The 23,232-nt window shown below is 38.7% G+C and overlaps 1 protein-coding gene across 2 annotated transcripts in view; it reads left to right on the top strand.

Annotated features, from left to right (window-relative positions):
* Window positions 1-23,232, top strand: part of CACNA1D (calcium voltage-gated channel subunit alpha1 D) — a 168,464-nt gene that overhangs the window by 128,861 nt on the left and 16,371 nt on the right. For both annotated transcript variants that reach the window (XM_066558320.1, XM_066558319.1), the window contains 10 exons: window positions 6,257-6,295; window positions 6,711-6,839; window positions 7,567-7,632; window positions 8,015-8,106; window positions 9,160-9,319; window positions 10,490-10,617; window positions 10,722-10,818; window positions 11,950-12,052; window positions 13,082-13,183; window positions 18,210-18,340. In XM_066558320.1, coding sequence (XP_066414417.1) covers window positions 6,257-6,295; window positions 6,711-6,839; window positions 7,567-7,632; window positions 8,015-8,106; window positions 9,160-9,319; window positions 10,490-10,617; window positions 10,722-10,818; window positions 11,950-12,052; window positions 13,082-13,183; window positions 18,210-18,340 — 1,047 coding nt within the window. The remainder of the gene's footprint in view (window positions 1-6,256; window positions 6,296-6,710; window positions 6,840-7,566; window positions 7,633-8,014; window positions 8,107-9,159; window positions 9,320-10,489; window positions 10,618-10,721; window positions 10,819-11,949; window positions 12,053-13,081; window positions 13,184-18,209; window positions 18,341-23,232) is intronic.

The following is a 23,232-nucleotide window of genomic DNA, read 5'->3' as shown; positions in this document are numbered from 1 at the left end:
GAGTGTGAATATTTCATGTCCTCAGTGTGAGCTAAACATTGCTGTGGGATCATAGATGGGATTGCCCTGTGCTGTGGAAACAGCTCAGCCTCATCCTGACAGTGCGCTGGGGATGCTCAGGTCCTGTGCAAAGGCCAGTGAGCTCTTCTAGCCCACAACAAGTATGCATCTGACCCAGTTTTTACAGGAGAATGGATTGGACTGTCTAGGTACAAACTGCCTTGATTTCAAATATTCCAAATATCAAATACCACCTATTAATATTTGAAATATCATATTAATAATTCCTATTATTATTCAAATATTTCCTATTAAATACTGGAAAATAAATGTCATCTCTTTTATTTTGTTAATTTTTTAACCTTTTACAAGAATGTATATGCTTCCATGAGGCTGATTCTTCTGATCCAGAAACCTCCTGTTCTCACATAATCCAGGGAATTACTATAGTTTGAATATTTTTGGTGCCTGTGGAATTCAGTTGTTAATGTATTAAGCAATTTACAGGATTGCTGAGCATTCCCAAGGGCTGGATCAGTGACCAATTCAAGAAATGAACCACCTCAGAGCAGCATATATTTTGGAAATAAAATGTTATCTATTATTATCTTTTTAATTTACTCTTTCATTTAATATCCCTTTCTTCAACCTCCTTCTTTTATGAACCTAATTGGTTTTCATGTTCATTTTATTTTTAGAAATTTTTAGAGGCAAGTATATATAAGTAAATATACATGTGGTAGCAATAAAAAATTAAAATCACTACTAAAACCTATAAAATTACTTCTGGGCTCTGTGGCCTTTTGTTTTCAGAAACTTTCACATGTCATGCAAGATCTTGTGTGGTCATGGAAATGGTTCTTTTTCAATTAAAAATGCAGAGTAATGATTGGCAGACACAAAGTGTGGTCAGTGCAGTCTGGGAGAGGGGGTAAATAACTTATGAGAATGAGAGAGAAATAAATTGGAAGTAAAATCTGAATAAATAAGTTGTTAAAAGGAAATAACATACAAGTTTCAATCTGGCCTGACTGTATAGAAATGATCTTATTGTCAGCTCAGAAGCCATTTGGATGACCAACACTGAATGACTCAGAAGCATGATCACATTGTTGCAGTAGTGGTTGTGAAGGTTTTAATTCACATTTTTTATTTAAGTTTCTTTTACCATTCATGTGCTGCCAAAATGTTGAGAAAATAATGGAGAGTTCCCTTTCCTCATCTTTTATGTAAATTATTAATGCCATCTTTATAGGACTAATTTTATTCTTGACATAAAAATCCCTTCAGGTTTTCTGCTGAAATAGGGCTTAAAGGAACAGCATTTATGTCTTCCTCCTGAGCCCCTCAGGAAAACCCATCTGCCCCAAATCTTGATCTTGTGCTTGTGTGGAGGAGTGGAGTAAAGCCCCATGTCTGCCTCCTGTAAGAGAGTCAGGATTCCACTTTGAACAAGAGCAGTCCAATTTAGTTTGAGTACAACTTTATGCACCCCTATCATTTGTTAGAACTTGGGTGTTGGTTTTGGTCCTAGTAATTTGTATTTTTGGATGCTGTTGATAGATTTTGTAAACTTTTGCAAACATCTCTCTTTTAGGCTTAAGGGTAGCTCAGAAAACTGTGTTCTCATACAGCTTTGCTTTCATTAGTGTCAAGTCTTAGTGCAATATCAAATCTCTGCAGTGTCATAATATCTAATTTGGAGCCAGAAATAATTTTTATTAGTTATAGTATAATAAGAAAAAATATTAATTGTGACTTTAGAATTTAAATACATATTTTACAGTGGAAGAGACACTTATAAAAAATAGTTTCAGAAGTTTCTCACATTGACTTAAAATTTTAATTAATTAATGTCTATGGGCATTTGGTTCATGTTGAACAGGGAATATAGAGAGCACTGATAAGACAATGAAAATGTCTTGCTCACATCTGAATTGCAGTAACTATTCTCTGAACAAATTGTGTGTGTTTATGCACATGGACTCACAGCACACATTTCTGGAGATATTTTGGCAACCTGAATGTTTTGCTATAAATGCTATTGTCATCATGTGTGTTTGTCATTCAGATGCTTCCTTCTTTAATTATGGTGATGAGGACATTATCATCATGTGTCATTTGTTCTGACATGCTCTTGGACCCTTTGGCACAATATGTAAAAAAGAAGCTTTTGACCAGCACCATTTACTAACATCACTGGTTTTCACCATGTTTATTTTTTGTTTAAGCACAGAGTTTGCTTCCAAGGCATGATCCAATCTGTTTCACACTGTTCACAGTTTGACACTGAAGTTCTTTATAGTCAGGATGTTTATTTTTAACATTTGTTGCAAACATTTGTGTAACAAGGAGTTCCTGTTTAGGAAATGTGCTAAATTTTTCATAAGCAGCATTAGTACTTGACCAAAATTGGTAGCAAGTTGCAAACATTTTCATCAGTGAGTCAGAAATTTAGGCTGATCACTGGTTATATTTTTTGGAGGATTGGGATTGTTTGAGGAAGAAAACTGTTGTGTTGCACTTCAATTAAGTAAAAAATTAAAATCATATATCACTGCCTATGTGAAGTATTTAGGGATTGGCTGTGAAGTGCTTTGCTGCCCTGGGCTCTGGGTGTGACTGGTCCATGGCTGACAGAACAGGCAGAGCCATGGGGAGTGCCTGTGCTCACTCCCCTCGCTGCAGGGTGTCTGTCAGTCCCAAGCAGGGAAAGCAGAAGTTGTCCATTTATTCCAGCTATGACCGTTGCCAGACTTGTAGCAGACAGAAGCACACCTGCCATCTTAGGAATCACACAGTTCCACTTTTTGGGGGACAAAAGAATCCCAGTAATGACCAGCCAGTCCCAAAGCGTTTGGGACCAAGCAGCATTGGAATGATTGGTGGAAAATGAGAGCAAAGAGGAGACTGGAGGTAGATTGTCTGACCACAGGTGATTTTATTTACCTTATTGTCAGCAGATACCATCCCTCTGCTCAGCCTGTCCCCCTCAGTCTCAAGTCTATTCTTAGACTTCCCTACATGTACAAAATCAAAATGTGCCACCCTCTTAGGTGTGTGTGTGCACGAGATGTCTCTGGTGCTGCAAATCAGGCTGTGTGCTTGGGCACTCTGGTTTTCTCTTATCTATAGGAAGCAGACACTCTGTTTTTGTCAGTCTGTCTGTTATCGTTGCTGAAGATTGTCTTATCTTTATCTCAGTTTCCCAGATCTGAGCATTGCTTCATGCTGGATGGACACACGTAACCATTAACTAACTTTGTCTCCCAGATGAGCATTTCCTTTATAAATGAGTATGAATAATGTTTTCTTTTGTGGTGTATCACTACACTAGCTTCATTAAAATTGGTATTGGTAAAATCAACTAAGCTGCTGTATTATCAGAGGGAAATGCCAAAGAGGATAAAAAATTAGATACACCCTAAGATGTCAAATCCAAAATGCTTGCCCAGTGATGAACAATTTCACCTTCAGTAGGAGAAACTCCTCTTGTTTCAGGAGTTCATGTTCTTTGTTTCTAGATTTATCTTCACCTTGGCATTATTGTACAATTTGCTTTTTGTGAACAGAGTGTTTTTATTTTTCATTACTGGCCTGCACTTTCCAGTGTCCATAATTTGTCATTTCTTGCATATGACATCCTAGCACACCCCAGCAGCATCAGATCAGCCATCAGAACCAGGCAATTGGAACTTCTTAGTCCAAAGAAGTTGAGGAAGAGAGATTTGTGAGGGGAGTGTGCATTGGGCAGTCCTGGGCATACACCACTGTGCAAACACAAGTCCCTTCAGTGACCTCCTGACAAAAAATAAAATGAGGGATCATCATTCCAGAGCAGCTCCAGTAGAGCTGATCACATAGTTTGGGTAATCTGACCTCTGCATTTTTAAAAGTGAGAATTAAGTAATTACTTAGAGAGTTTTATGTGGAAAGCATTGTTTGTACTGACTTTTCCTTTTGAGATATTTTTGTTCATAACCAAGTCATAATGCAAACTCGTTAATTTTGCATTTGGAAAAGTGATTAAATGAAAACATGAAGGACCAAAGTATCCTTTTTCTGGTGTTATCTATCCCTTTATATATTACCATCCTAATACTCATGCTAACTTATTTGGGGCCCCATCCTCCTCCCATAAAACACCGTAGGAAAAATTCCCAAATGCCAACCCCAAAATTTTATTTCATTTTTTTTAGTGTCAATTTGTGATGATACTGTAATTTAATCTGATCTCTATCTGTCAAATACTATGTTCACTTTTTGATCATACAAAATACCAAAGCAAATTAAGTAATTTGCTCACTATTTAAGAAAGTATCAAGCTCAACCTGAGTCAGTCACCAGAGATTAATATGACATTTCAGGCTTCATCTGCAGAAGGTGTAATTAAACCTTTTTTCTTTCAAGCTTCAGATTAAAAGGATTTTTTTTCTGTGCTAAAATCAGTAGCAGTGTGGATCTGTGTGCACTGGTGCAGGTTTGGGATTGATTTAGGTAGGCAGCTTTGCAAGATTGCTTCCATGATCTGTGATATTTTGACATTTTTGGTGTTTGTGATAATGAAGTTTTCCTTGATTAGATTTTGATGATTTTATTTAAAATTGTTGAAATATACAGAGAATTTCTAATGAAGCAGTTGTCTTCCCTAAGCAGTGGATTTTCCATCTATTTGATATAAGTTCTTAGAAAGTTTAGATGTTACAGCCAGTTTGAAAAATACTCTGCTTGCTGAAGTTTAATAAGGAGATCTGGGTTTTTGTTAATTTAATGCATAAATTTATTAATAATCCTTTATACAGTTAAAAAATTCTTTGTTTCAGAATATATTGATAGCCTCGCAGGGCAGTAATTTATCCATACATAACTGTCACATAGTTTAGAAAACCATTATTTTTACCTTATTTCCCCCAAGTGATGCCTTTATATTAAAGAAAAAAGTAATAGAGAACACAATTAGCATTTTAATAATGATCTGTTTTTTTAAAACTACTACCTCTTGTTGCTTTTCTTTACCATAATAAGTTTGCATAACATATTTTCAGAAGAACCAGCTCCTTTCTTTTCCCTTCCTTCCCCTCAAGTGTTATCTTGAGTACCAGCAGCCTGTGAGATTTGAGTAGGTGGAGGGTGGCACTGAGTGTGGCTGGTGCTGGAGCAGCTCTGGGCTGGCACTGTGTTCATTGCTGCTCTGAGTGACAGGAATTGTTGAAAGGTGCCTCTTTAAAAGGAGGATATTTTAGGCAAGAGGGTAAGACTCATCACTGGGATCTAACATCCAGAATCCCTTTTTTTCTAGTGCTATAAATGTTTTTAAAGGCACTCCAATTTTGGAAGAAGCTGCTGCAAGTTTGTCATTGCACAAGCAAGCACAGAACTTTGGTCCTTTAAGCTTTGCTGCCTGCTCTGAGAAGTGTGTGACCATTTAGGCTCTCAGGAAAGCTTCTTCAAAATCAGACAGAGAGAACAAAAGGAGAAAAGTGAGATGTTCCTCACAGCACACACAGTTTGGAGCCTCTCTGCTCCCTGTAGCTGCTGAGGGCTGCCCAGATCTGTCCCAAAAGGATCAATCAAATCCTGATCCCTTTCTCCAAGCCTGATCCTGTTCTTGCAGCTCAGGGAGGGAATTCAGGAGCTGCCTCCCTGCACCGCTGGGGCAGGCTCAGCCCCCAGGGCGTGGGGCTGAGAAATTGATGTCCCTTTTTGTCCTTTTGGCCACTGCAACACCCAGAGCTCATCACTGAGTCACCTCAGTGAATTCACTCTGCTCTCAGGGAGCTCCTGCTGTGGTATCAAACACAAATTACTTGCCTCTGGTTAGATTCCAGTGATGGAGTCACTAATCTTCAAAAAGGGCAGAGTAGAAAATCACCTTGAAAGGCTAGTTTGGCCCCAGAGTTTTGTTCTTCAGTTTTAGGTGAGCTTCCTGCTATGATTTCATGCAACCTGTGAAAATTGATGGCTAACTTTTTTTGGCCTACATAGGAGCAGATCTTTTATTTTGTATTTACTTTCCATTGAATCTTTTAAACTTATTTTATACCAGCAGTTTTTATTATGAGTCAGCCAACATGAACAGATAAGAGGATGGTTTAATAAGGGAATTAATGTTTTATTCAGGACATATATTGAGTTGAAAGATGTTAATTTTCATTTAGAAATTTAAAATGTTCTTAGTTTTGCTTATGGTTAAGCTAACTTTACTTTTTTTATATTTTATTTGATTTTAATATTTAATGTTCTTAATTTCTTAAAGCCAAAGCCAACTGAAACAGTCACAACTGATGAGTCTGGGGTAAGATCAGTAAAGTGACCCCAGTGGTTTTACCTATACTTGAGTTTATTCTTTTTACCATGTCTTTTTTTCCACCAAGTTTTTCTGTATTTTTCATTCCTGTCTGACTGCAAAGGTGTTATGCAGTGGTTTGCATCCATTGTCAGTGTTCTATTGGAGTCTATTACAAACAAACCCAATATGATCCTATTAACAAACCAGAAAACTTGGAAATGCATGTGGTGTGTGAAGCATTTCTACAGGTCCTGTGTTTTCAGCATGTAATTTTTCCTTTCATACCATGGTTATCAAGGTGAACAGGCTCTTGAGACATTTCCAAATCTTACCTCTTCCACCTTTGCATTTTATGTTGTTTTTCTGGAAGTGTTGCATGTTTGAGTTTGTATTTGGTTTGACTTCTCCTGATGCTCTTCAGAACTCTGAGGACAGCGCTCGCATCTCCATCACTTTTTTCCGTCTCTTCCGTGTGATGAGGTTGGTGAAGCTGCTGAGCAGAGGAGAAGGAATCAGAACATTACTCTGGACATTTATCAAGTCATTTCAGGTTAGCACAAGTTATTTCAATTTGCTTTATAATTGCAGCCATTTATACACCAAATTTTAGGAAGCAATACCCTGTAGAATGCAAAAATATATTTTTAAGTTAATATTATCAATAATGATATATTTAAATATATTTGCATACTAATGCCAAAATTATTTTCACCAATTACTTCTGGGAGTCTGAGGGTCATTCTTTGTCATTTAATATCAGCTGTTACTGTGAGATTTTGATGGTACTTATAGAAAAATATTTGGCATATTTAAAAGAGATGTGATAGGTTTGACATACATAGATTTCATGCTTCCACACATTTTTATTAGATGACTGGAAAAGAAGAATTTAACACATATTTTGCATGAAACCAATTTCATAAGTGAAATAGATACATGAATCATTGCTTCTGGAAATTGATGAATGTGAAGTTAATGAAACTCTAACTGTATAGAGCAAAGTATTTTTGTGTTGTCAGAGTCAGTAATGAAAGTAAAATTAAAAACACTAAAGATGATCCTTCCCTCTGGATTGCTGGCAGAAGTAATTTAAAAGACAATGAAGCTGGTACACATTGCATGTAGCAAAGTATTAAGAATGACAGATAATAACATTTTAAGCACTTGCATAGGAAGAAAAACCTTAGAAAAGTCTGTGTTGAACCAAGAAATTACTTCTGCAAATTGAAATAGAAATGATGGTGTGAGATTATTAAAAGACACCTGTCCCTTTCTAGGCCCTGCCTTACGTTGCCCTTCTGATAGCCATGCTGTTCTTCATCTATGCTGTCATTGGAATGCAGGTAATTAAAGATTTTTTTAGCACTAAACAACAGTACAACGTGTCTGAGACTTGTTGCTTAAGTTGCTTATTGAAACATCCCTTTGATAGTGGTGCTATGTGTAAGGCTGAGCTTTCAGAGTAATGGAAAAATCTTTATTTGGCTCTTGATTTTCTTGATCAGGAAATTCCAAAAGACACAGGAGAAGAACTTGGTGTGCTGCTTTTTTTCCCTGGTTTATGTGATAAATTTACTGCACTTATATATATAATGAAAAATCTAAAGCATAATGAAAGTTTTTTGTGAAATTTCATGCATCCTGAAGGAAGTTTAGATTGCAAGGTCTACAGCCTCTGACAGCACAGGTCACTGGAATGAGAGTCAAAATTCTGGTTTATTGTAGGTATTTGGAAAAGTGGCCATGAGGGACAACAATCAAATAAACAGAAACAACAATTTTCAGACTTTCCCCCAAGCTGTGCTTCTTCTCTTCAGGTGAGCAAACCTTAACTCTCACTCAGTACATCCCATTTCACTGATCTATGAAAAATGTGCAAAATGTGTTTGCAAGTGAGAATCAGTTCAGCTCAACGAGCACCTCCTGTTGGTGGCTGTGTGCTGAGTGTCCTTTGGCACAGAGGGTTCTAAGGGGGTGATGCAGAGCTAACTCCTCCCAGCTCCCGTGAAACTCCTCCTTTGGGCAGCACTCAGGCACAGCCCAAGCCTACGGCCCAGAATCAACCTGCCTGAGCATGGGGAAAGCTGCAAAAGGCTCTGCCCTTACTGGTGGTATCTTTAGAAGTGCAACTTGTGTGATAACTTGAAGAAATTAAAAATTATTGCAAATATAAAGAAATAAACTGTTCTTTACATTTGCTGGAGAGGGTGGAACTTGCAGAAGGGAAATATGAGATGAGCCATAGGAGAAGCTTCCTGATGGTGAAGGCAGCTAAATCCTCAGGGTTGGGGGGGATTATAGGATTTCCATCTCTGGAGAATTTAAGAAGAAGGCAAACATTTGCCAGGAGTGCTTCAAAATGTCCTGGAGTAAGGAGAGAATGACATGGGACAGGGATGCCTCTAAAGGTGACAACCTTGAGCTGTCTCTTGCCTGAGATTCTGTAATTCAGCTCCTGTGCATTGTTACTCATCTGGCTGGAAAAGCTGGCAGGACATTCCTGGCACCAAAGGCATCACCCACTGAGATCTAAGTCACTTTATGACTGATTTTCATAGTCAACGCTACTTTTGTACACAGTGTAACTCCAGTGCAGTAAGTATTTAACTTGTAAATCACAGTTTGGGGTTACAGTTTTTATATGCAAGCCTTAGTACATTATCTTATAAAATGTGTCTGCAATGTCAGATTGTGCTTGTCAGTTCTAAAACTTGCTCTACCCTTTTCTTTAATTAGTTCCTTCTCTGAAATGTTCATAGTCAGTCTTCACATTTTTGCTTGTATACATGTGTACAGAATGTAACAAATGAATTCATTTTGAATCCATCTTGATCAAATAATGCTGAATTTATCTTTGTGCTGTTATGAAGGTGTGCAACTGGAGAAGCCTGGCAGGAAATCATGCTGGCATGTTTGCCTGGAAAGCGCTGTGATCCAGAATCTGATTATAATCCTGGGGAAGAATACACATGTGGAAGCAATTTTGCCATCATTTATTTTATCAGTTTTTACATGCTCTGTGCATTTTTGGTGAGTTTAGCTTGTGCTTATTACAGCAATGAGCTTTGGCATTTTGGTTTCTTCTGAATGAAGAGTAGAGTGTTGAGAACATGACTGAAAATCTCATATCCAAAATATTTTGGCAAGGTTATGTTTTCTCATACAGAGTCTTAAATACTATATTTTCTACCAATTTTTTACAGTGAGAGTGGTGAAACACTGGCACAGGTTGCCCAGAGGAGTGGTAGATGACCCCCATCCCTGGGAATATCCAAAGTTTGGTTGGACAGAGCCCTGAGCAGCCTGATCCAGCTGAAGATGTCCCTTGCAGGGAATTGGTGTACATGACCTTCAGAGGTCCTTACCAACCCAAACTACTCTATGATTCTAAATTCCCATGGTGATGGCTTCTTCTGACTGCACACATGTGCAGGGTGGTTGGCTGAGTAAGCTGAGTTAGCAGTCTTTTCGTAGCTGTTATTTCATACATTTCTCAGTGGTACCATTAAATATTCATTAATAATGGAGCTGCAATTCCCACGACTGAGCAGTAATGCTCTTTGTTTTGTTTAAACTTAGTGGAATTTGGATTTGCATCTCTACAAGTGTCCTCATGTGTGGCACATGAGAAGTGAACAGTAACCTTTCACCCTAATCTGTGGCAGAAATGGATTATTTGCTGTGAAATAATAATTGAAATATGTTTTTCCTCATTGCAGGTGTCTGGTATAAGCTGATTAATTTGTTCTATTCACAGCAATTGTTTCCTTGCAAAAGGAGAGTGGTCCAACAAAATTCTGTGAACTGATGTAAACATATGTTCTGTTGCTCTGTATCACCTTCTGTGTTAACAAAGTGCATTGTCATGAAATTGAATCCTATTCCTGAGATACACACTGTGTCATAATGTGTGCATTGAATCCATTCTTCAGTTTGATGTAGTGGGATATGGCAAATCGAGGAAGAGAAACAAAACTGTGTTGTAGCCTATGTCATAAGATGGAGTACTCTAAAATACCATGTTCTTGTTATGTCATTATTTGATAGACTTCCATTTAGTTAAATGCAAATATTTTCAGCGGTATTTGATGATATTTGCCAAAAACTATTGATTCACTTGAGTTCTTAAGTAATACATATTGAATTGATAAAAATTCAAAATAATCAAGGAAGATTGTTCTTAATTACTATTTTTTTTAGATTATAAACTTATTTGTGGCCGTCATTATGGATAATTTTGATTATTTGACACGTGACTGGTCTATTCTGGGCCCCCATCACTTGGATGAATTCAAAAGAATATGGTCAGAATATGACCCTGAAGCAAAGTAAGTTAGACCATTTCTCTGACATCATTTATTTGGTAAAAACAAGCAGAGCAGGGTGTATATTTTGGGAGTGGATGTTTGTTCACTGATGTGTGTTGTTCTAGGGGAAGGATAAAGCACCTTGATGTGGTGACATTGCTGAGAAGGATTCAGCCACCGCTTGGTTTTGGCAAGTTGTGCCCTCACCGAGTGGCCTGCAAGGTGGGTTCCACCTGATTCTGTCTGACTGCAAGGTGATAGACCAGGCTGGAGTGAATAACAGTGTGTAACAATACGTAGCAGCAAGTGAGAAGAGAGAAAATTAATGGGAATTTAAAATTATATAGGATCTTTCAGGCAAAATGTGTAATTTTGATGAGGATTAATGGCATTTTAATGTAAAAGTTGAAATGCAATACAAAGGAGCTGAATGATTGTTACATTATTTGATGGCTTCAGAATTATGGATATTGAGATTTTAGTGATTTCATTGGGAATAAGATCAAACCTGTTAGTTGAAGGACTGATACAAAGTGCTGTCATTTGGATTCCTTGTATATCTGTTTTCTAAATAGGTAAAGTTGGCATGTAAACCTCTGGGCTGGAATTCAATGTCACAAGGCATACTTAAAGCAAACCTCTATCTGTCTATATGCTAACATCAATTATTCATTGAGTAATGCTTTTAAACTAGAATAGAAGAAAATCCAAGTCAGACATTAGGAAAAGATTTTGATAGCTGAAATTGTGTCCTTTTGGCAGTCAGGGTCACAGCAATGCTGCTCTAGGAGAACTCTGGCGCAAGGATGGACTGACCCAAAAGAAAAGCCCCTTTCACAGCAGTTCTGAGTAGCTGGCATAACATCAGTGAGGAGTTACTGAGGAATGAATGGGCTGGGACAGTTCAGACCTGGTGCTCTGGTGCTTTATGGAGCATGAGGAACCCCTGGGGAGCCTGGGACACGACTGCAGCTGGAGTGCGTGCCCTCAAATAACTGCTTTTGTTCCTAGTACTGGCACAGTGGGACTCAGTCAAAAACTGGGCTTCGGTGTTTGAAAGTTAGCTCATTGAATAGCTCAAGAAATCTTCTGAACAGTTTTAACATGTATAAGCATACATGTAATGAAAATCAAAAAAGAAACAATATTGTTCTTAATTGCTGCATATTATACACAGGTAGGACGGAAAACTCAACTTTGTTTTGAAGAACTTGCATAATTTATATTCCTCTCAATAATATTATTCTTTAAACACATCAGCTTTTCAAAAATTAACATTACAGGAGTTTTTTTTTGTTTTTTTTTTCCCAAAGAAAGCAGCATCAGCATTTGTTTTCCTTCTCTCATTTTCAGAGGTTAGTAGCCATGAATATGCCACTGAACAGTGATGGGACCGTCATGTTCAATGCTACTTTATTTGCTTTGGTTAGGACTGCTCTAAAGATAAAAACAGAAGGTAAGGTTCTTCACTGTAAAGCCTTCACTGCCCTTGTCAGAAAGCACAGTGAGGAAAAGTGATAATTTATTTCTTTTGTTGGATGTGAATAGGGCTGCCTTGGTCTCACTGAATCTGATTTGCTTTTGGGTCATGAATTGTATTCACTGTTGGTAGGAATGATTTGCTAGAAAATGAAAAGAAGGGAATAGTGAGGCCAGAGCCCAAGATATCTCAGAAATTATTCTCTGTTTTCATCTGGTCAGATAAAAATGTGCAGCACTGGCATAGCAGGAGTTCTACTGCAAGAAATGAATGAATTTCCCTTCCTGCCCAAATAAGGTGCTCCTTCCTCGCTGCCTTTTAGCTCAGAGCCTTGGATCCCACAGTGATGCAACTTTTGCACACTTGAAAACACCATTCCCAGTCTGGTCGAGGCCAGTTCTGACTGGGTTGAATAGATTTCTCTCATTTACATTAAAGAGGGAAAGGCTTCAAAAGGTAGTGGGGTGTTTCAAGATCTTTCTACTTTTACACATTTTTCAAGTTTTTTTGCCATCTTTTACTGCTTTCATTCTGGTAGCAATAACAAACTTAGATCAAGGCCCCTCAGGCATTCCTGTGTGAGCAACGCAAGAGGTGAAACTGCTCAGTACTCAGTTATTTGAACTTTCAAACCTGTACAACTGAGTAATTGCTGTGATTAAGTAAATAAAGGCTCAGCTTTGCGTCAAGGAAGAAGTGGCTTGTAAGGAAAAAGTCATCACTTTTTGGACAATTTAAGCAGAAGGAGTGACAGAGTGAGGCCAAAGTTTGGAACTCACCTTTGGCCTCTGCACTGCTCCAGAGCTGGATTTGAAAGCACCAGGAATTTGCTGTCTTGTGCCCTTTTTTCTCTTTAGTTGTGGCATTGTTGCTGCATCACATAGCATGGGCTTGCATCTCTATCACAGTCTTTAATTGTATACACCTAATTAATATCCAAAGGATCATTCACTGCAGCTGATAACCATAATTACCATCCTCTGTTTTGCCATTTCCTTGCCACAGGTAACCTGGAGCAAGCCAATGAAGAACTTAGAGCAGTCATAAAGAAAATTTGGAAGAAAACGAGCATGAAATTACTTGACCAAGTTGTCCCTCCCGCTGGCGGTCAGTCCGATAAACTCTGCCGTGTGCTGTTCTCTGTGCTTGTTGGTCTTTCTAGAGTGTCAGGAACCAAAGGAATAAAACTGCTAAATTTTGCAATTATGATGTAATTTAAGGACAGCAAAAAAATAGCAAAATAAATATCGAGACAATGATATCCTATTGCAATAGACAATATATAGAGGACTGATAAGTGAAACTTAGATCCAAGTGAGAGAGAAAGGAAAATGTTATGCTTATTTTCTTGCTTGAAAAAAAATACCTCATTAGACTTAAATATAGTCTTGATTTCAAATCATTCAGCAAAATAAACTAGCTTGATTTCAATGCATTGAGCAAAACACCATGTTTTGTACTATGCTACATTAAAGCTTATTTGCTTGTATATGTTGAATACTTCTGGGAGGAAAAAAATAAATTGCTAGCCAAAAAAAATTTGCTAAATTAATAAAGCAAGAAGCTAAATTATCTCAGTTAAACTAGTTTAAACCAGAGCCATTCCACAGATGATGGAAAAGGTTCAGAATCATGCTGATAAGACTGAGATATCAATGTGGCCCATTTAAAGAGATATCTGAATTCTAATGACACCAAACATTTGTGAGAACTACAAGGCACGTTTATTAAATGTTTTTACGTGCCATAAAATGACATGTCAATATCTCTCTTTGTAAATATATATATTCTGATATATATATATTTAGCCTTTTTCAATATATACATTTCTATTAATTCGCTGTAGTGTAGGTTTAGGTGACTGTTTTCTACTTGCTTTTTCAAGTTTTAAAGGTGCAGGATCTGTCTCACTGTCACTCATAGCCAGGGTATATTTACCCAGACATCCAATCCATAGATTCAGTGTAATCCCCTGGTGTTTCTTGAAGTTTATTGTATCTTCACAGCTTATGACAGCTCCCAGGGCTGCTCAGACCCAGCCCCTGGCCCTGGAAGGGGATGCTCGGTGCCAGGAGGAGGAGCACAGCCTGCACTGCTCTTGGCATCACTCAGCAGCTGCTCTGTGGCTGGAGGAGCCAGCCTGTTGGTGGGGTGGCAGCTGGATAATAGTGTGGATGAAGCCAAAAATCTGGATAAATTGACTCTCCAAAGGGGAACTGATACTGCACATTTAAAACAACTTTTGTGTTCTACTCTGTTGTTTTTAGCCTTACACCTAAGTGCTTGCATGGCATAGATGAATCGCTTTGTTATTGTTGTAACTCTGTGCTTGAGCTTTTTCTGCAGCCTCTGTTCCTTTCAACTATGAGTCTTTCCGAATATTCTGAAGCAATTCTGTTTTAGGGTGGTGGCATGGAATTAGTGTTGCCTCTTGCCAACTTTATTCCCCTACATTTTTATTGAAATAGAGACGCATGCTTCAGAATAGCGAGCTCTGCCTGCCTAAATCAATCTGACAAAGAACCTGTACAGATGACATTCCTAGAACTAATCCCACCTAGTGATTCACTCTTAACTTCAGCTTCATTTCATTGCTGAGTATAAGCTGTGTATTTATTTTCAGCTGTACTAAAATTCATTGCTAAATATTTATTCTGCAAATGTAGCTCTTCAGTGTAGCTGGAAGGCTGAAAACCTGGATGTGTTCAATTGATAGGAAATAGGATGGCTTTGGCAACCGAGTATAAATGGGAATATGTTGGGAATTCCTGCAGATTTATGAGTTTTCAATTCCAGTTTACTTTGTTCCTCTGAATACTTTGTTATGATTTACCTGAAAATTGAAAATATTGTAAACCACCTAGACAAAAAGAGGAATACAGCTATTTTACAGTCATATGCCATAGGAGTGTAAAATAGCTTAGTGTAAAGTAGAAATTAGTTTTGATGTTTAATATTCAATGGAAAATTGTCTATGAATTAACACCAGTGACAGCTGATAATAACAATTTCCCAAGAGATGGAGAATTCTCTTCAATATTATAACCATTCAAATTCAATATGTTAAATCACTCACACTTAAAATTATTGGGAGGTGCAGTTTATAGCAGTTTGTTCCAGTATTACTTGTGCTGATATTATTGAATGCTGGGTCCTTGTGTGCCAAGGCCATGGCTCCTGAACACTTATTTGCTGAGCAGAATGAAAATAATCCATGTAGTAGATGTTTTCCCCCCTTGGATTATAAATAGATGCACTGGAGAGAAACAGTTAATTTTTAGTACTGATAAAATAACTATTATTATAACTCAATGAGACTGTTAATAGTTAGCAACACATTTTCAGTACAGAAAGATGAAACTGCTTTGCAAAAACATAGAATATCAGTCAAATGTTTGATGAATGAATGAGACTAGAGAGTAAGAGAAATACAGAAAACTCACCAAGGACTCACCTGCATTCTCTAAACTTCCCAGTCTCCACCTGCAAATCCATTTAATGCTTCCTAGTACCTTTTGCCTCTTCCAAGAGCTTCATTTTGGAAAGAATGCAACTGCTGTCACTAATTGTAATTAGTGATTTGTCTGTTCTGTGGTCAGTTATGCTTAACTGCCTTCCTATAGCTGTCTGTACCTGGCTATATGTGTGTGACCCAGAAAAGAGAGCCAAGGATGGCTCCCCTTGGCCAGGCAGCAGCTCCTGTGTGCTCGTGTCTTCAGTGCGCCTGGCTGTGCCTGTGACATGCACAAGCACCATGGGGACACAGCCAGCCTTTGGCACAGTCCAGCAAACTGTGCCTGTGACATGGACAGGCACTGTGGGGACACAGCCAGCCTTTGGCACAGGCCAGCAAACTGTGCCTGTGACATGGACAGGCACCGTGGGGACACAGCCAGCCTTTGGCACAGTCCAGCAAACTGTGCCTGTGACATGGACAGGCACTGTGGGGACACAGCCAGCCTTTGGCACAGTCCAGCAAACTGTGCCTGTGACATGGACAGGCACCGTGGGGACACAGCCAGCCTTTGGCACAGTCCAGCAAACTGGCAGTGCCTTTGTCTGATGTGCTTATGGGAGTTGGTGCATGTTCAGAGTGACCAGTCAGGGCCCTTCATTTCTGCGCCCTGGTGTGTCCCAGGTGCTGTCACCTCAGGCACAGTCAGTGGCGGGGCAGTGTGGTGGCCTGATGTGACCATGCTGAGTGCCACCACAGCAGTGTGTGTCACAGCCAGTCTGTCACTTCTGTCTGCTTGTTCCTTCTGGGAGCCATTTGCTAACTCACTTCCTTAAAATTTCTGTTCAAGTACTTGGAATGAAATAGTCTGAGGGATGGGGAAAGGCTTATCTGGGGAGCTAAACCAGAGCTATGCTGCAGATCAGTGGATTTATCTGAACTAGGGAAGGCAAGTTTGCATTACATGCTGTGTAAGAGATCTCATCCTAATACAGTGCTCCATTAGTCTCCTGAAGAGCTGCAAAGGAAGATTACAGGTGAACATCAAAGCAAATGTTCACAAAAAGTTTATTAATGAGATTCATGGAGTCAATGAAAAAGGTTTTAATTGCTGAGATGGAATCCATAGGCTGGTGAGCTTTTCTTGTGTGGTGTTTTTGATATTTCCTGCTAGTTCCTCCTTTCCTGGCAGGAACTGGGGGGCTCTGACCCTTGAGGGGTTGTCAGAGTTTGGCAGAGCAGGCTCTTTAATATGCTAAGATATTTTCTGCAACAGACTGGTCTCCCAACCAGTATCTTTTGAAGCAATTGTAACTATTTTTGTCTTGATATATTTAAATACAAACTGCTGAGAGAAGACATTCTGGGTGCATTTTCACTGTAGTTAAAGCCTGTTGTGCTTTCTCACATGCATACAGCCCATTTCAGACCTCATAATGAGAGGAGCTGATTTTGCATGGTAGAGGTTTCATTTTGAGATAAATTTTATCAGTGAGGTAAAGATACATCTAAAAAGTATTGTCCATGGAATGGATTCCCGACCCTCTTTGATGAGAGCAAATCACTAAAAGAACAAAGTAAACTTAAATTACAAACCCCAGTTATTACAGGTAAAAATGTGCTACAAATACTATCCTTAGTGAGATAACTTGGCACATATTATTGATAAGATACATGGACTCTTTATTTTAATAAAATGTTTTTAAAAAGCCCATATTTCTAATAGAGGTATGTTAAAATGTATCTGGGCTTGTTAGATTTTCATGCTCAGTCAAGCCATGACTGGACAGAAGAACAGTTGATGCCTAAACCACACCAGCCACTCTTTGTGTGCTGCAGGAACCAGAAATCCTGTTGCCAAAATCTACATCTGGATACTGAAAAACACGGGGAGATTGAACAGTACAGCAGGAAGGGGAGTGGAACTTCATGTCAGATAACTCTAGGGAAAAAAAAAGTGTGTGACAACAAAAGCAATGTTTTTGGATAGAAAACTATTTCTAGTTTTCTGGCAAGCATTAGTCACTGAGAGATCAAACTTGCCCAGCTGAATGATTGAATGGACTCATGAACAGCCCCATTCATTCTCAACCTGCTATGAACCAGGAGATTCTGGTGTCCTCACAAGGCACCTGCCTTTGGAAACGTTCAAATTTGGATTTTGTTCACAACAGTGACTCTGTAAAAATGCTACATTTTACTACCCTGGCTGTTTGCCTGTTGTTTGAATTGTATAAAATTCACTGATGGAAGTTACTTCCTTTCAGCATTACAGAACTGACACAATACATACACTGACCAGCAAAATTGGTTCAGCAGTCACTCTTATGAACATCAATGTATGTCAGACATAGTACAGTTTATTAAATCTATCTACTCTAAGTAATTAAAGCCAGTACTTAGCTTCTATGTATGTACAAACATGTTTATGGTTTTGGTAGAAACTTAGAAGTACACAAGTCTTGGTAAAGTATTGAATTTTCTCTTTTATTAGGATGAGTTCACTTAACTGAACAAAGCTGCTTGCTGAAACATTGCTTTTGAGCCCCTGCTGGGCTCCATTGTTGGAAGCATAGTACCTGTTGCACCCATCACATTTCCCCCCAAATCAGATGTGAGTGTACAGGCTATTGATCAATGTGCTGACTTGGGAGAGATCTGTCTGGTCTGTTCATTTAGATGATGAGGTAACCGTGGGGAAGTTCTATGCCACCTTCCTGATACAGGACTACTTTAGGAAATTCAAGAAACGCAAAGAACAAGGACTGGTGGGGAAATATCCTGCGAAGAACACCACCATTGCCCTGCAGGTGATTGTTTTATGTTTTTAACTAACCATTTTGTGAGCTTGCTTGAAATAGCAGGTAGATGAATATTGGTGATTGTGCAGTGCTGCCAGGATTTTATTTAGCTGGGACACTTTTGGCCCTTATCCATCAGAAAAGTAAAAGCTAATCCTGCTGTTCTGTCTATAACAAGGTAAGTGCAAAAACTTATTCTCTATGGATTACTCAAACAGTAGCAATAGTTTTGAAATTTCTTAGCAAGTCTAGCAGGTAAATCACAGTCTAAAGTTGCTGATTGCATATTGGATAAATAAAGTTCTGAGCTATCATTTATGTTCTTTGTTTTGCTTTAACTGTTCAATTCCTTGTGTACCGGAAATGCTACAAGCCCATTCTCAGGGAACTTCCTACTGTGCATTACCTCATAGTAATTAGGTTTTTATACAGTACCATTTTTCTTAATTCTCATTTTTCTTTTTCTTTTCCACTTATGATATGGTGAAATATCTTCCTAATTTTTTATTATTTGCAAAGTCTGAATTTTTCATCCATGAATTTATATCATAGGAAGTATTAACATACTGCATTAACGTCACACACTTCTGTCTATCTCTTAAAACAAGCTATCACATGGAAACAAGGACAATAGATTTGGCCTTCTGTCTCTCAACAGGCCTGCAGCAAGCAGTCCATAGAGTACATGTGATCTAAAGAGCAAATTCTGACAACTTCTTTCCACTGGTACCTTTGTAGAATGAACTTTGAAACAGGCAAATGGAAAGCTGTTCTCAAATAATTCCAGACATCATACACTGCACCATTTTTATTGGATTGGGACTTTGTGAATTTCAGTTAATGATTAGCAGTTTGCTAAAAACTAGAAATATATTTGTTTCTGATAGTTTTTTGTTCTAATGCCAAAATTTAGGACTATGTTTAGAAAATCCCTTCCTAAAAGAGGAGAACTGTGTTAACTTGGTTGGTTAAAACCCTGTTGGTTTGTACTTCAGTTTAGCAAAATGATCTTTGCTGTGTTAAGTGGGTGATGTGTTTCATTCCCATTTCCTGAGAAAGTCTCTGCTGGCAGCTCTGACTGCCATTGTGTTCCAAATCACCACAAGTGTAAGAGATGCAACAGGCAGGGGAGGATTCACCACAGTCCTTGCTTTGGGTTTGTGCCCACATGGCTTGGCAGGGATGTATTAACTGTATTTGCATACAAGAAAGAAGAGGAAATTATTGGTAATGGATCTGATAAAAAGGCTGTAAACAGTTGAGAGGGCAGTGAAAGATGTTGGACTTTTGGGCAAGACTTTTCAGACTTCTTTATTGCAGAAGCATTTGAGCATAAGGAGGTCAAAGTTGGTTTTGAGCCTCAGTATTGCAGGTTTCCACTTGTGTTTTTGAAATTGCACACATAACAAAGTAGAGAGAACCACTGAGCTGTCAAATGTGAGTGTGCTCTCTTGTTTATTATCAGACTCTGCTTCTTGTTCAATGACTGAGGGCAAGATGGAACTGGAAAGACTCAGCTCTTCCTCTCTTATTAGGCAAATATTTTTCAGTTAAAAAAATGATCATGAATCTCCACTAGAAATCTGCAAAGACCTATGGGATTTGAGGCATGGAGCTTTTTTTCTGATTAAAACAATGGGATTGAAATGACCCAGGCTAGTAGGTGGGGAAATTATTGCTTTCTTTTTTCCCATCTTCCTCTTTTCTGCTTTTGTCTCTCTAACAAATCAGTAGGAACTCAACTTGATTGACCAAATAAAAATGGAAACACTGTTTCAAAGAGACCTGAGACCTGTGGTAGAAGAAAAAACCCAGTCAGGCATATAAATGAATAATATAATTTTAAACTGGAAGCTGCAGCATGTCAAATTCAAGGTCCTAATGCTGTGTCTGTTAGAATAATTACTTATATGAGGATACAGCTTTAAAACAGAGCTGGATATCAGAACTGCAAAATCCTTAAGCAAACCAGCAGATAAAAGCAATGCCACCTGTTTCAATTTGTATCAAAAGCCACATGAGCCATAAATGCTCCTGTACTTTTGCTGATACCTGTGACTTTCTCTTGGGGTGAATGAACTGGTTGATTAGTGAAGAACATGGTTCCTAAGGATTTAATGAAGCCTGCAGTTCCTGCATTATCTAGCCTGGCTTTCCTTATCTCCTATCTCTTGCAAGAGAGGAAGAAAACAATCTGCTATTCTCTTCAGCTATTTACAGCCCCTTCCTAACCTTTGAGTGAAGCAAGAGGTGAGTTACAGTTTTATAATCCTGCAAATGCCTACAGTTGGCCGTGTCGCACTTCCCTGCCTTCAGAGAGTAAACAGCTCCTGTGAGACAGAAGGCTCCTGGTGACAGAATCTATTGTGTTTTAATTCAAAGAACAGCTGTTGGGGAAAACATTAATGGATGCTGCCATTTTACCTGTTTTACGAGACTGAAACTGCCTTTTTTAAAAGATAGATAAATCCTTTGCCCTCTTTTATTCCTCATGCTCAGGAGGCTGGGTTTTTACAATAATTTCATTCAGTACTTTTGAGGATACCGAATGGAAATCCTGTAAATGTCAAATGGCCTAAGGTCCTATTTTTCCAAAGGAATTACACTTTGGGTTTTTTTTTAACTAATCCTTTAGTTGTAATCTAGGATATTAAATTGGATGCCTTGCCTTTAGCTAAAACTTTTAAAAACATATACTTCTTATGCTGCTGTCTCTGATAGAATGACTTACATGTATGTAGGCAGAAAAGCAGAATAATAACTTTTACATGCAAGATCACGAGGGTTTTTAGGACTGCAAAACAAAATCTCCACAATATTACAACTAGAGTTCAAGGTCATAAAAATAACATTTGCTGCAAGAAAAGCACTTCCAGAAAAAGTGTAGTATGAAAGACAGGGAGCCATCCACAGTGTCTTTAGTTAGCTTAAGAGAATTGCATATCATAGAGTAAAATTCTGTGAGTCCAGGAAGTCCAGTCAGGCTTTCTGGTGGCCTACAGTAGTTGTTTTAATAAGTTCTGTTTCACCAGGTGTGGGAATAAATCTTCCCTTGGAAGCCACATGACTTAGCTAAAGATGCAGTCCGCACACTCAGGAAGGCAGAATGACCAAGGAGCATGGGTGAAAATACTGTTAGATGGTATCTTCAGAGAGACACCCAGAGCATTTCATTTCAGGGTGATTGAACACTAGAATACACAGAATAGGGGTTTTATGCCATTGAGACTTAGGCATTTAAATACATGGAAATGAAACTTGCATCCTTTGTCTGAGTTTTGTTTGGTTATATGAACCCAAAACTTGTGAACCGTGTCACAAGAATATCCCTGGCAGCCCCCTCATGTCTGGGGGCCAGAACCTCCACCCAACTCCAATAAAGAAAGCAGCTTCTTCTGACACTGGATTTGAGCTGTGGTTGGTGCAGGAGAAGAAAGAATGGAAGTTTGGGTTGAGTTAGAAAATCAGAGCAGATCTCCCTGCAGAACTGGATTTGCTTTGTGTATGCCAGAGAATGCAGCAGGCAGGGATTCCTCTTCTTACTCCACAGTGACTTCATTCAGGGTGATTTTTATCCTCTAGAGCTCAGGTTTTCCTCAAGGGTGTAGCATTGGCTGTCAGCCTAACCCAGGCTCCTGCTTGGGTATGTCAGAGGGGAGGCAGCAGCCCAGAAACTGAGGAGGGGGTGATTATCTGCTCATGCTGGTAAGTCAAGGAAGTCTTTCTGCCATGAAGTTTCAAATTCCTCCTCACTCAGAAAAGGACACTTCAGATGAAAACCAGCATTTTGTTTAAACTTGCATACTATCACCAAACCTATCTTCAGAGCTGCAGTAACAGCATCCCTGGGAACCCCACAGTTTGTGTTCTGCAGACCCAGGGGAATGCACACCCTTATGAAGGCCAGAGAACAAGAGACTCTGAAATGATGGGTGACCAGTTTGAGTCACCTGTTTATGCTGTTTTTGTGATGTTACACATGCCCTGAGGTCACCAACAAAAAGGGTTTCCACTGCCTTTCTTGTGCTATTGACTGATACTTGTGCAGCAACCACAAATATATTTTCTGGGTCAGAAAGGGATGTCTTTGTGTAATGATGGAAACTTGTATTGAGCCAAACAGTGGTCACATTGCTAGTAAAATAGATGTTAAGTGAAGCATGAACAATTTTAATTACTTTCATCTAGCACAGAGAGGGAATGAACTAATTCTGCACTATTTTTCCTATGGAAAACACTTACTGTAACATCTGTATATAGATGTATTATATATGTAACACATCCATATTTCATATTTATTTATGTATAGCCCTCTTTGTTAATACACAGAAATAAAAGTTAAAGGATATTTTCTTTCACATCCCAGGTACATAAAAGCACTGATTTATTGACCTGAGCCTGATTTTGGAAACATGTTTCAGATTAAACTAATCATGATTTTTTCTCTCTGCAAATGTTACAACCACTATTAACCCTGTAGTAAATGGTGATAGAAAAAGAAAAAAGCCAAACCCTCTGGTAGGCATCAGCTGAGGGGTTAATTTCTTGCTCAAGTCCCATTTAATTGTGCTCTGATGTTCCTGTGGTGCTCCCAGAAGGGCTCAGCCCTGGCAGCCTTTGTGCAGCTGCAGCGCTGGGAGCCGGCTCTGCCAGGATGGAGAACTCTGGGCAATCAAGGCTTGACCACTTTGTCTCCTATGTCCACTGCTACAGTGTAGGTCATTCAGCTATTTTTCTGCATGCTTGTTTCCTTTTAAAAGTAGTTCTGTCATTGTATTCTGTTCATACTAACCTCTGTTTATTTTTAAGTGTCAATGTAGCTCTGAGGTTTATTAATCTTTGTAGTTTTCTTTGCTCTAAAATAAACAGATAGTAAAAACATGTTCTTTACCTATAATCTA

The sequence above is a fragment of the Molothrus aeneus genome, chromosome 12 (genome assembly GCF_037042795.1).
Source record: "Molothrus aeneus isolate 106 chromosome 12, BPBGC_Maene_1.0, whole genome shotgun sequence".
NCBI lineage: Eukaryota > Metazoa > Chordata > Aves > Passeriformes > Icteridae > Molothrus > Molothrus aeneus.
This window is presented reverse-complemented; position numbering and strand designations above follow the sequence as displayed.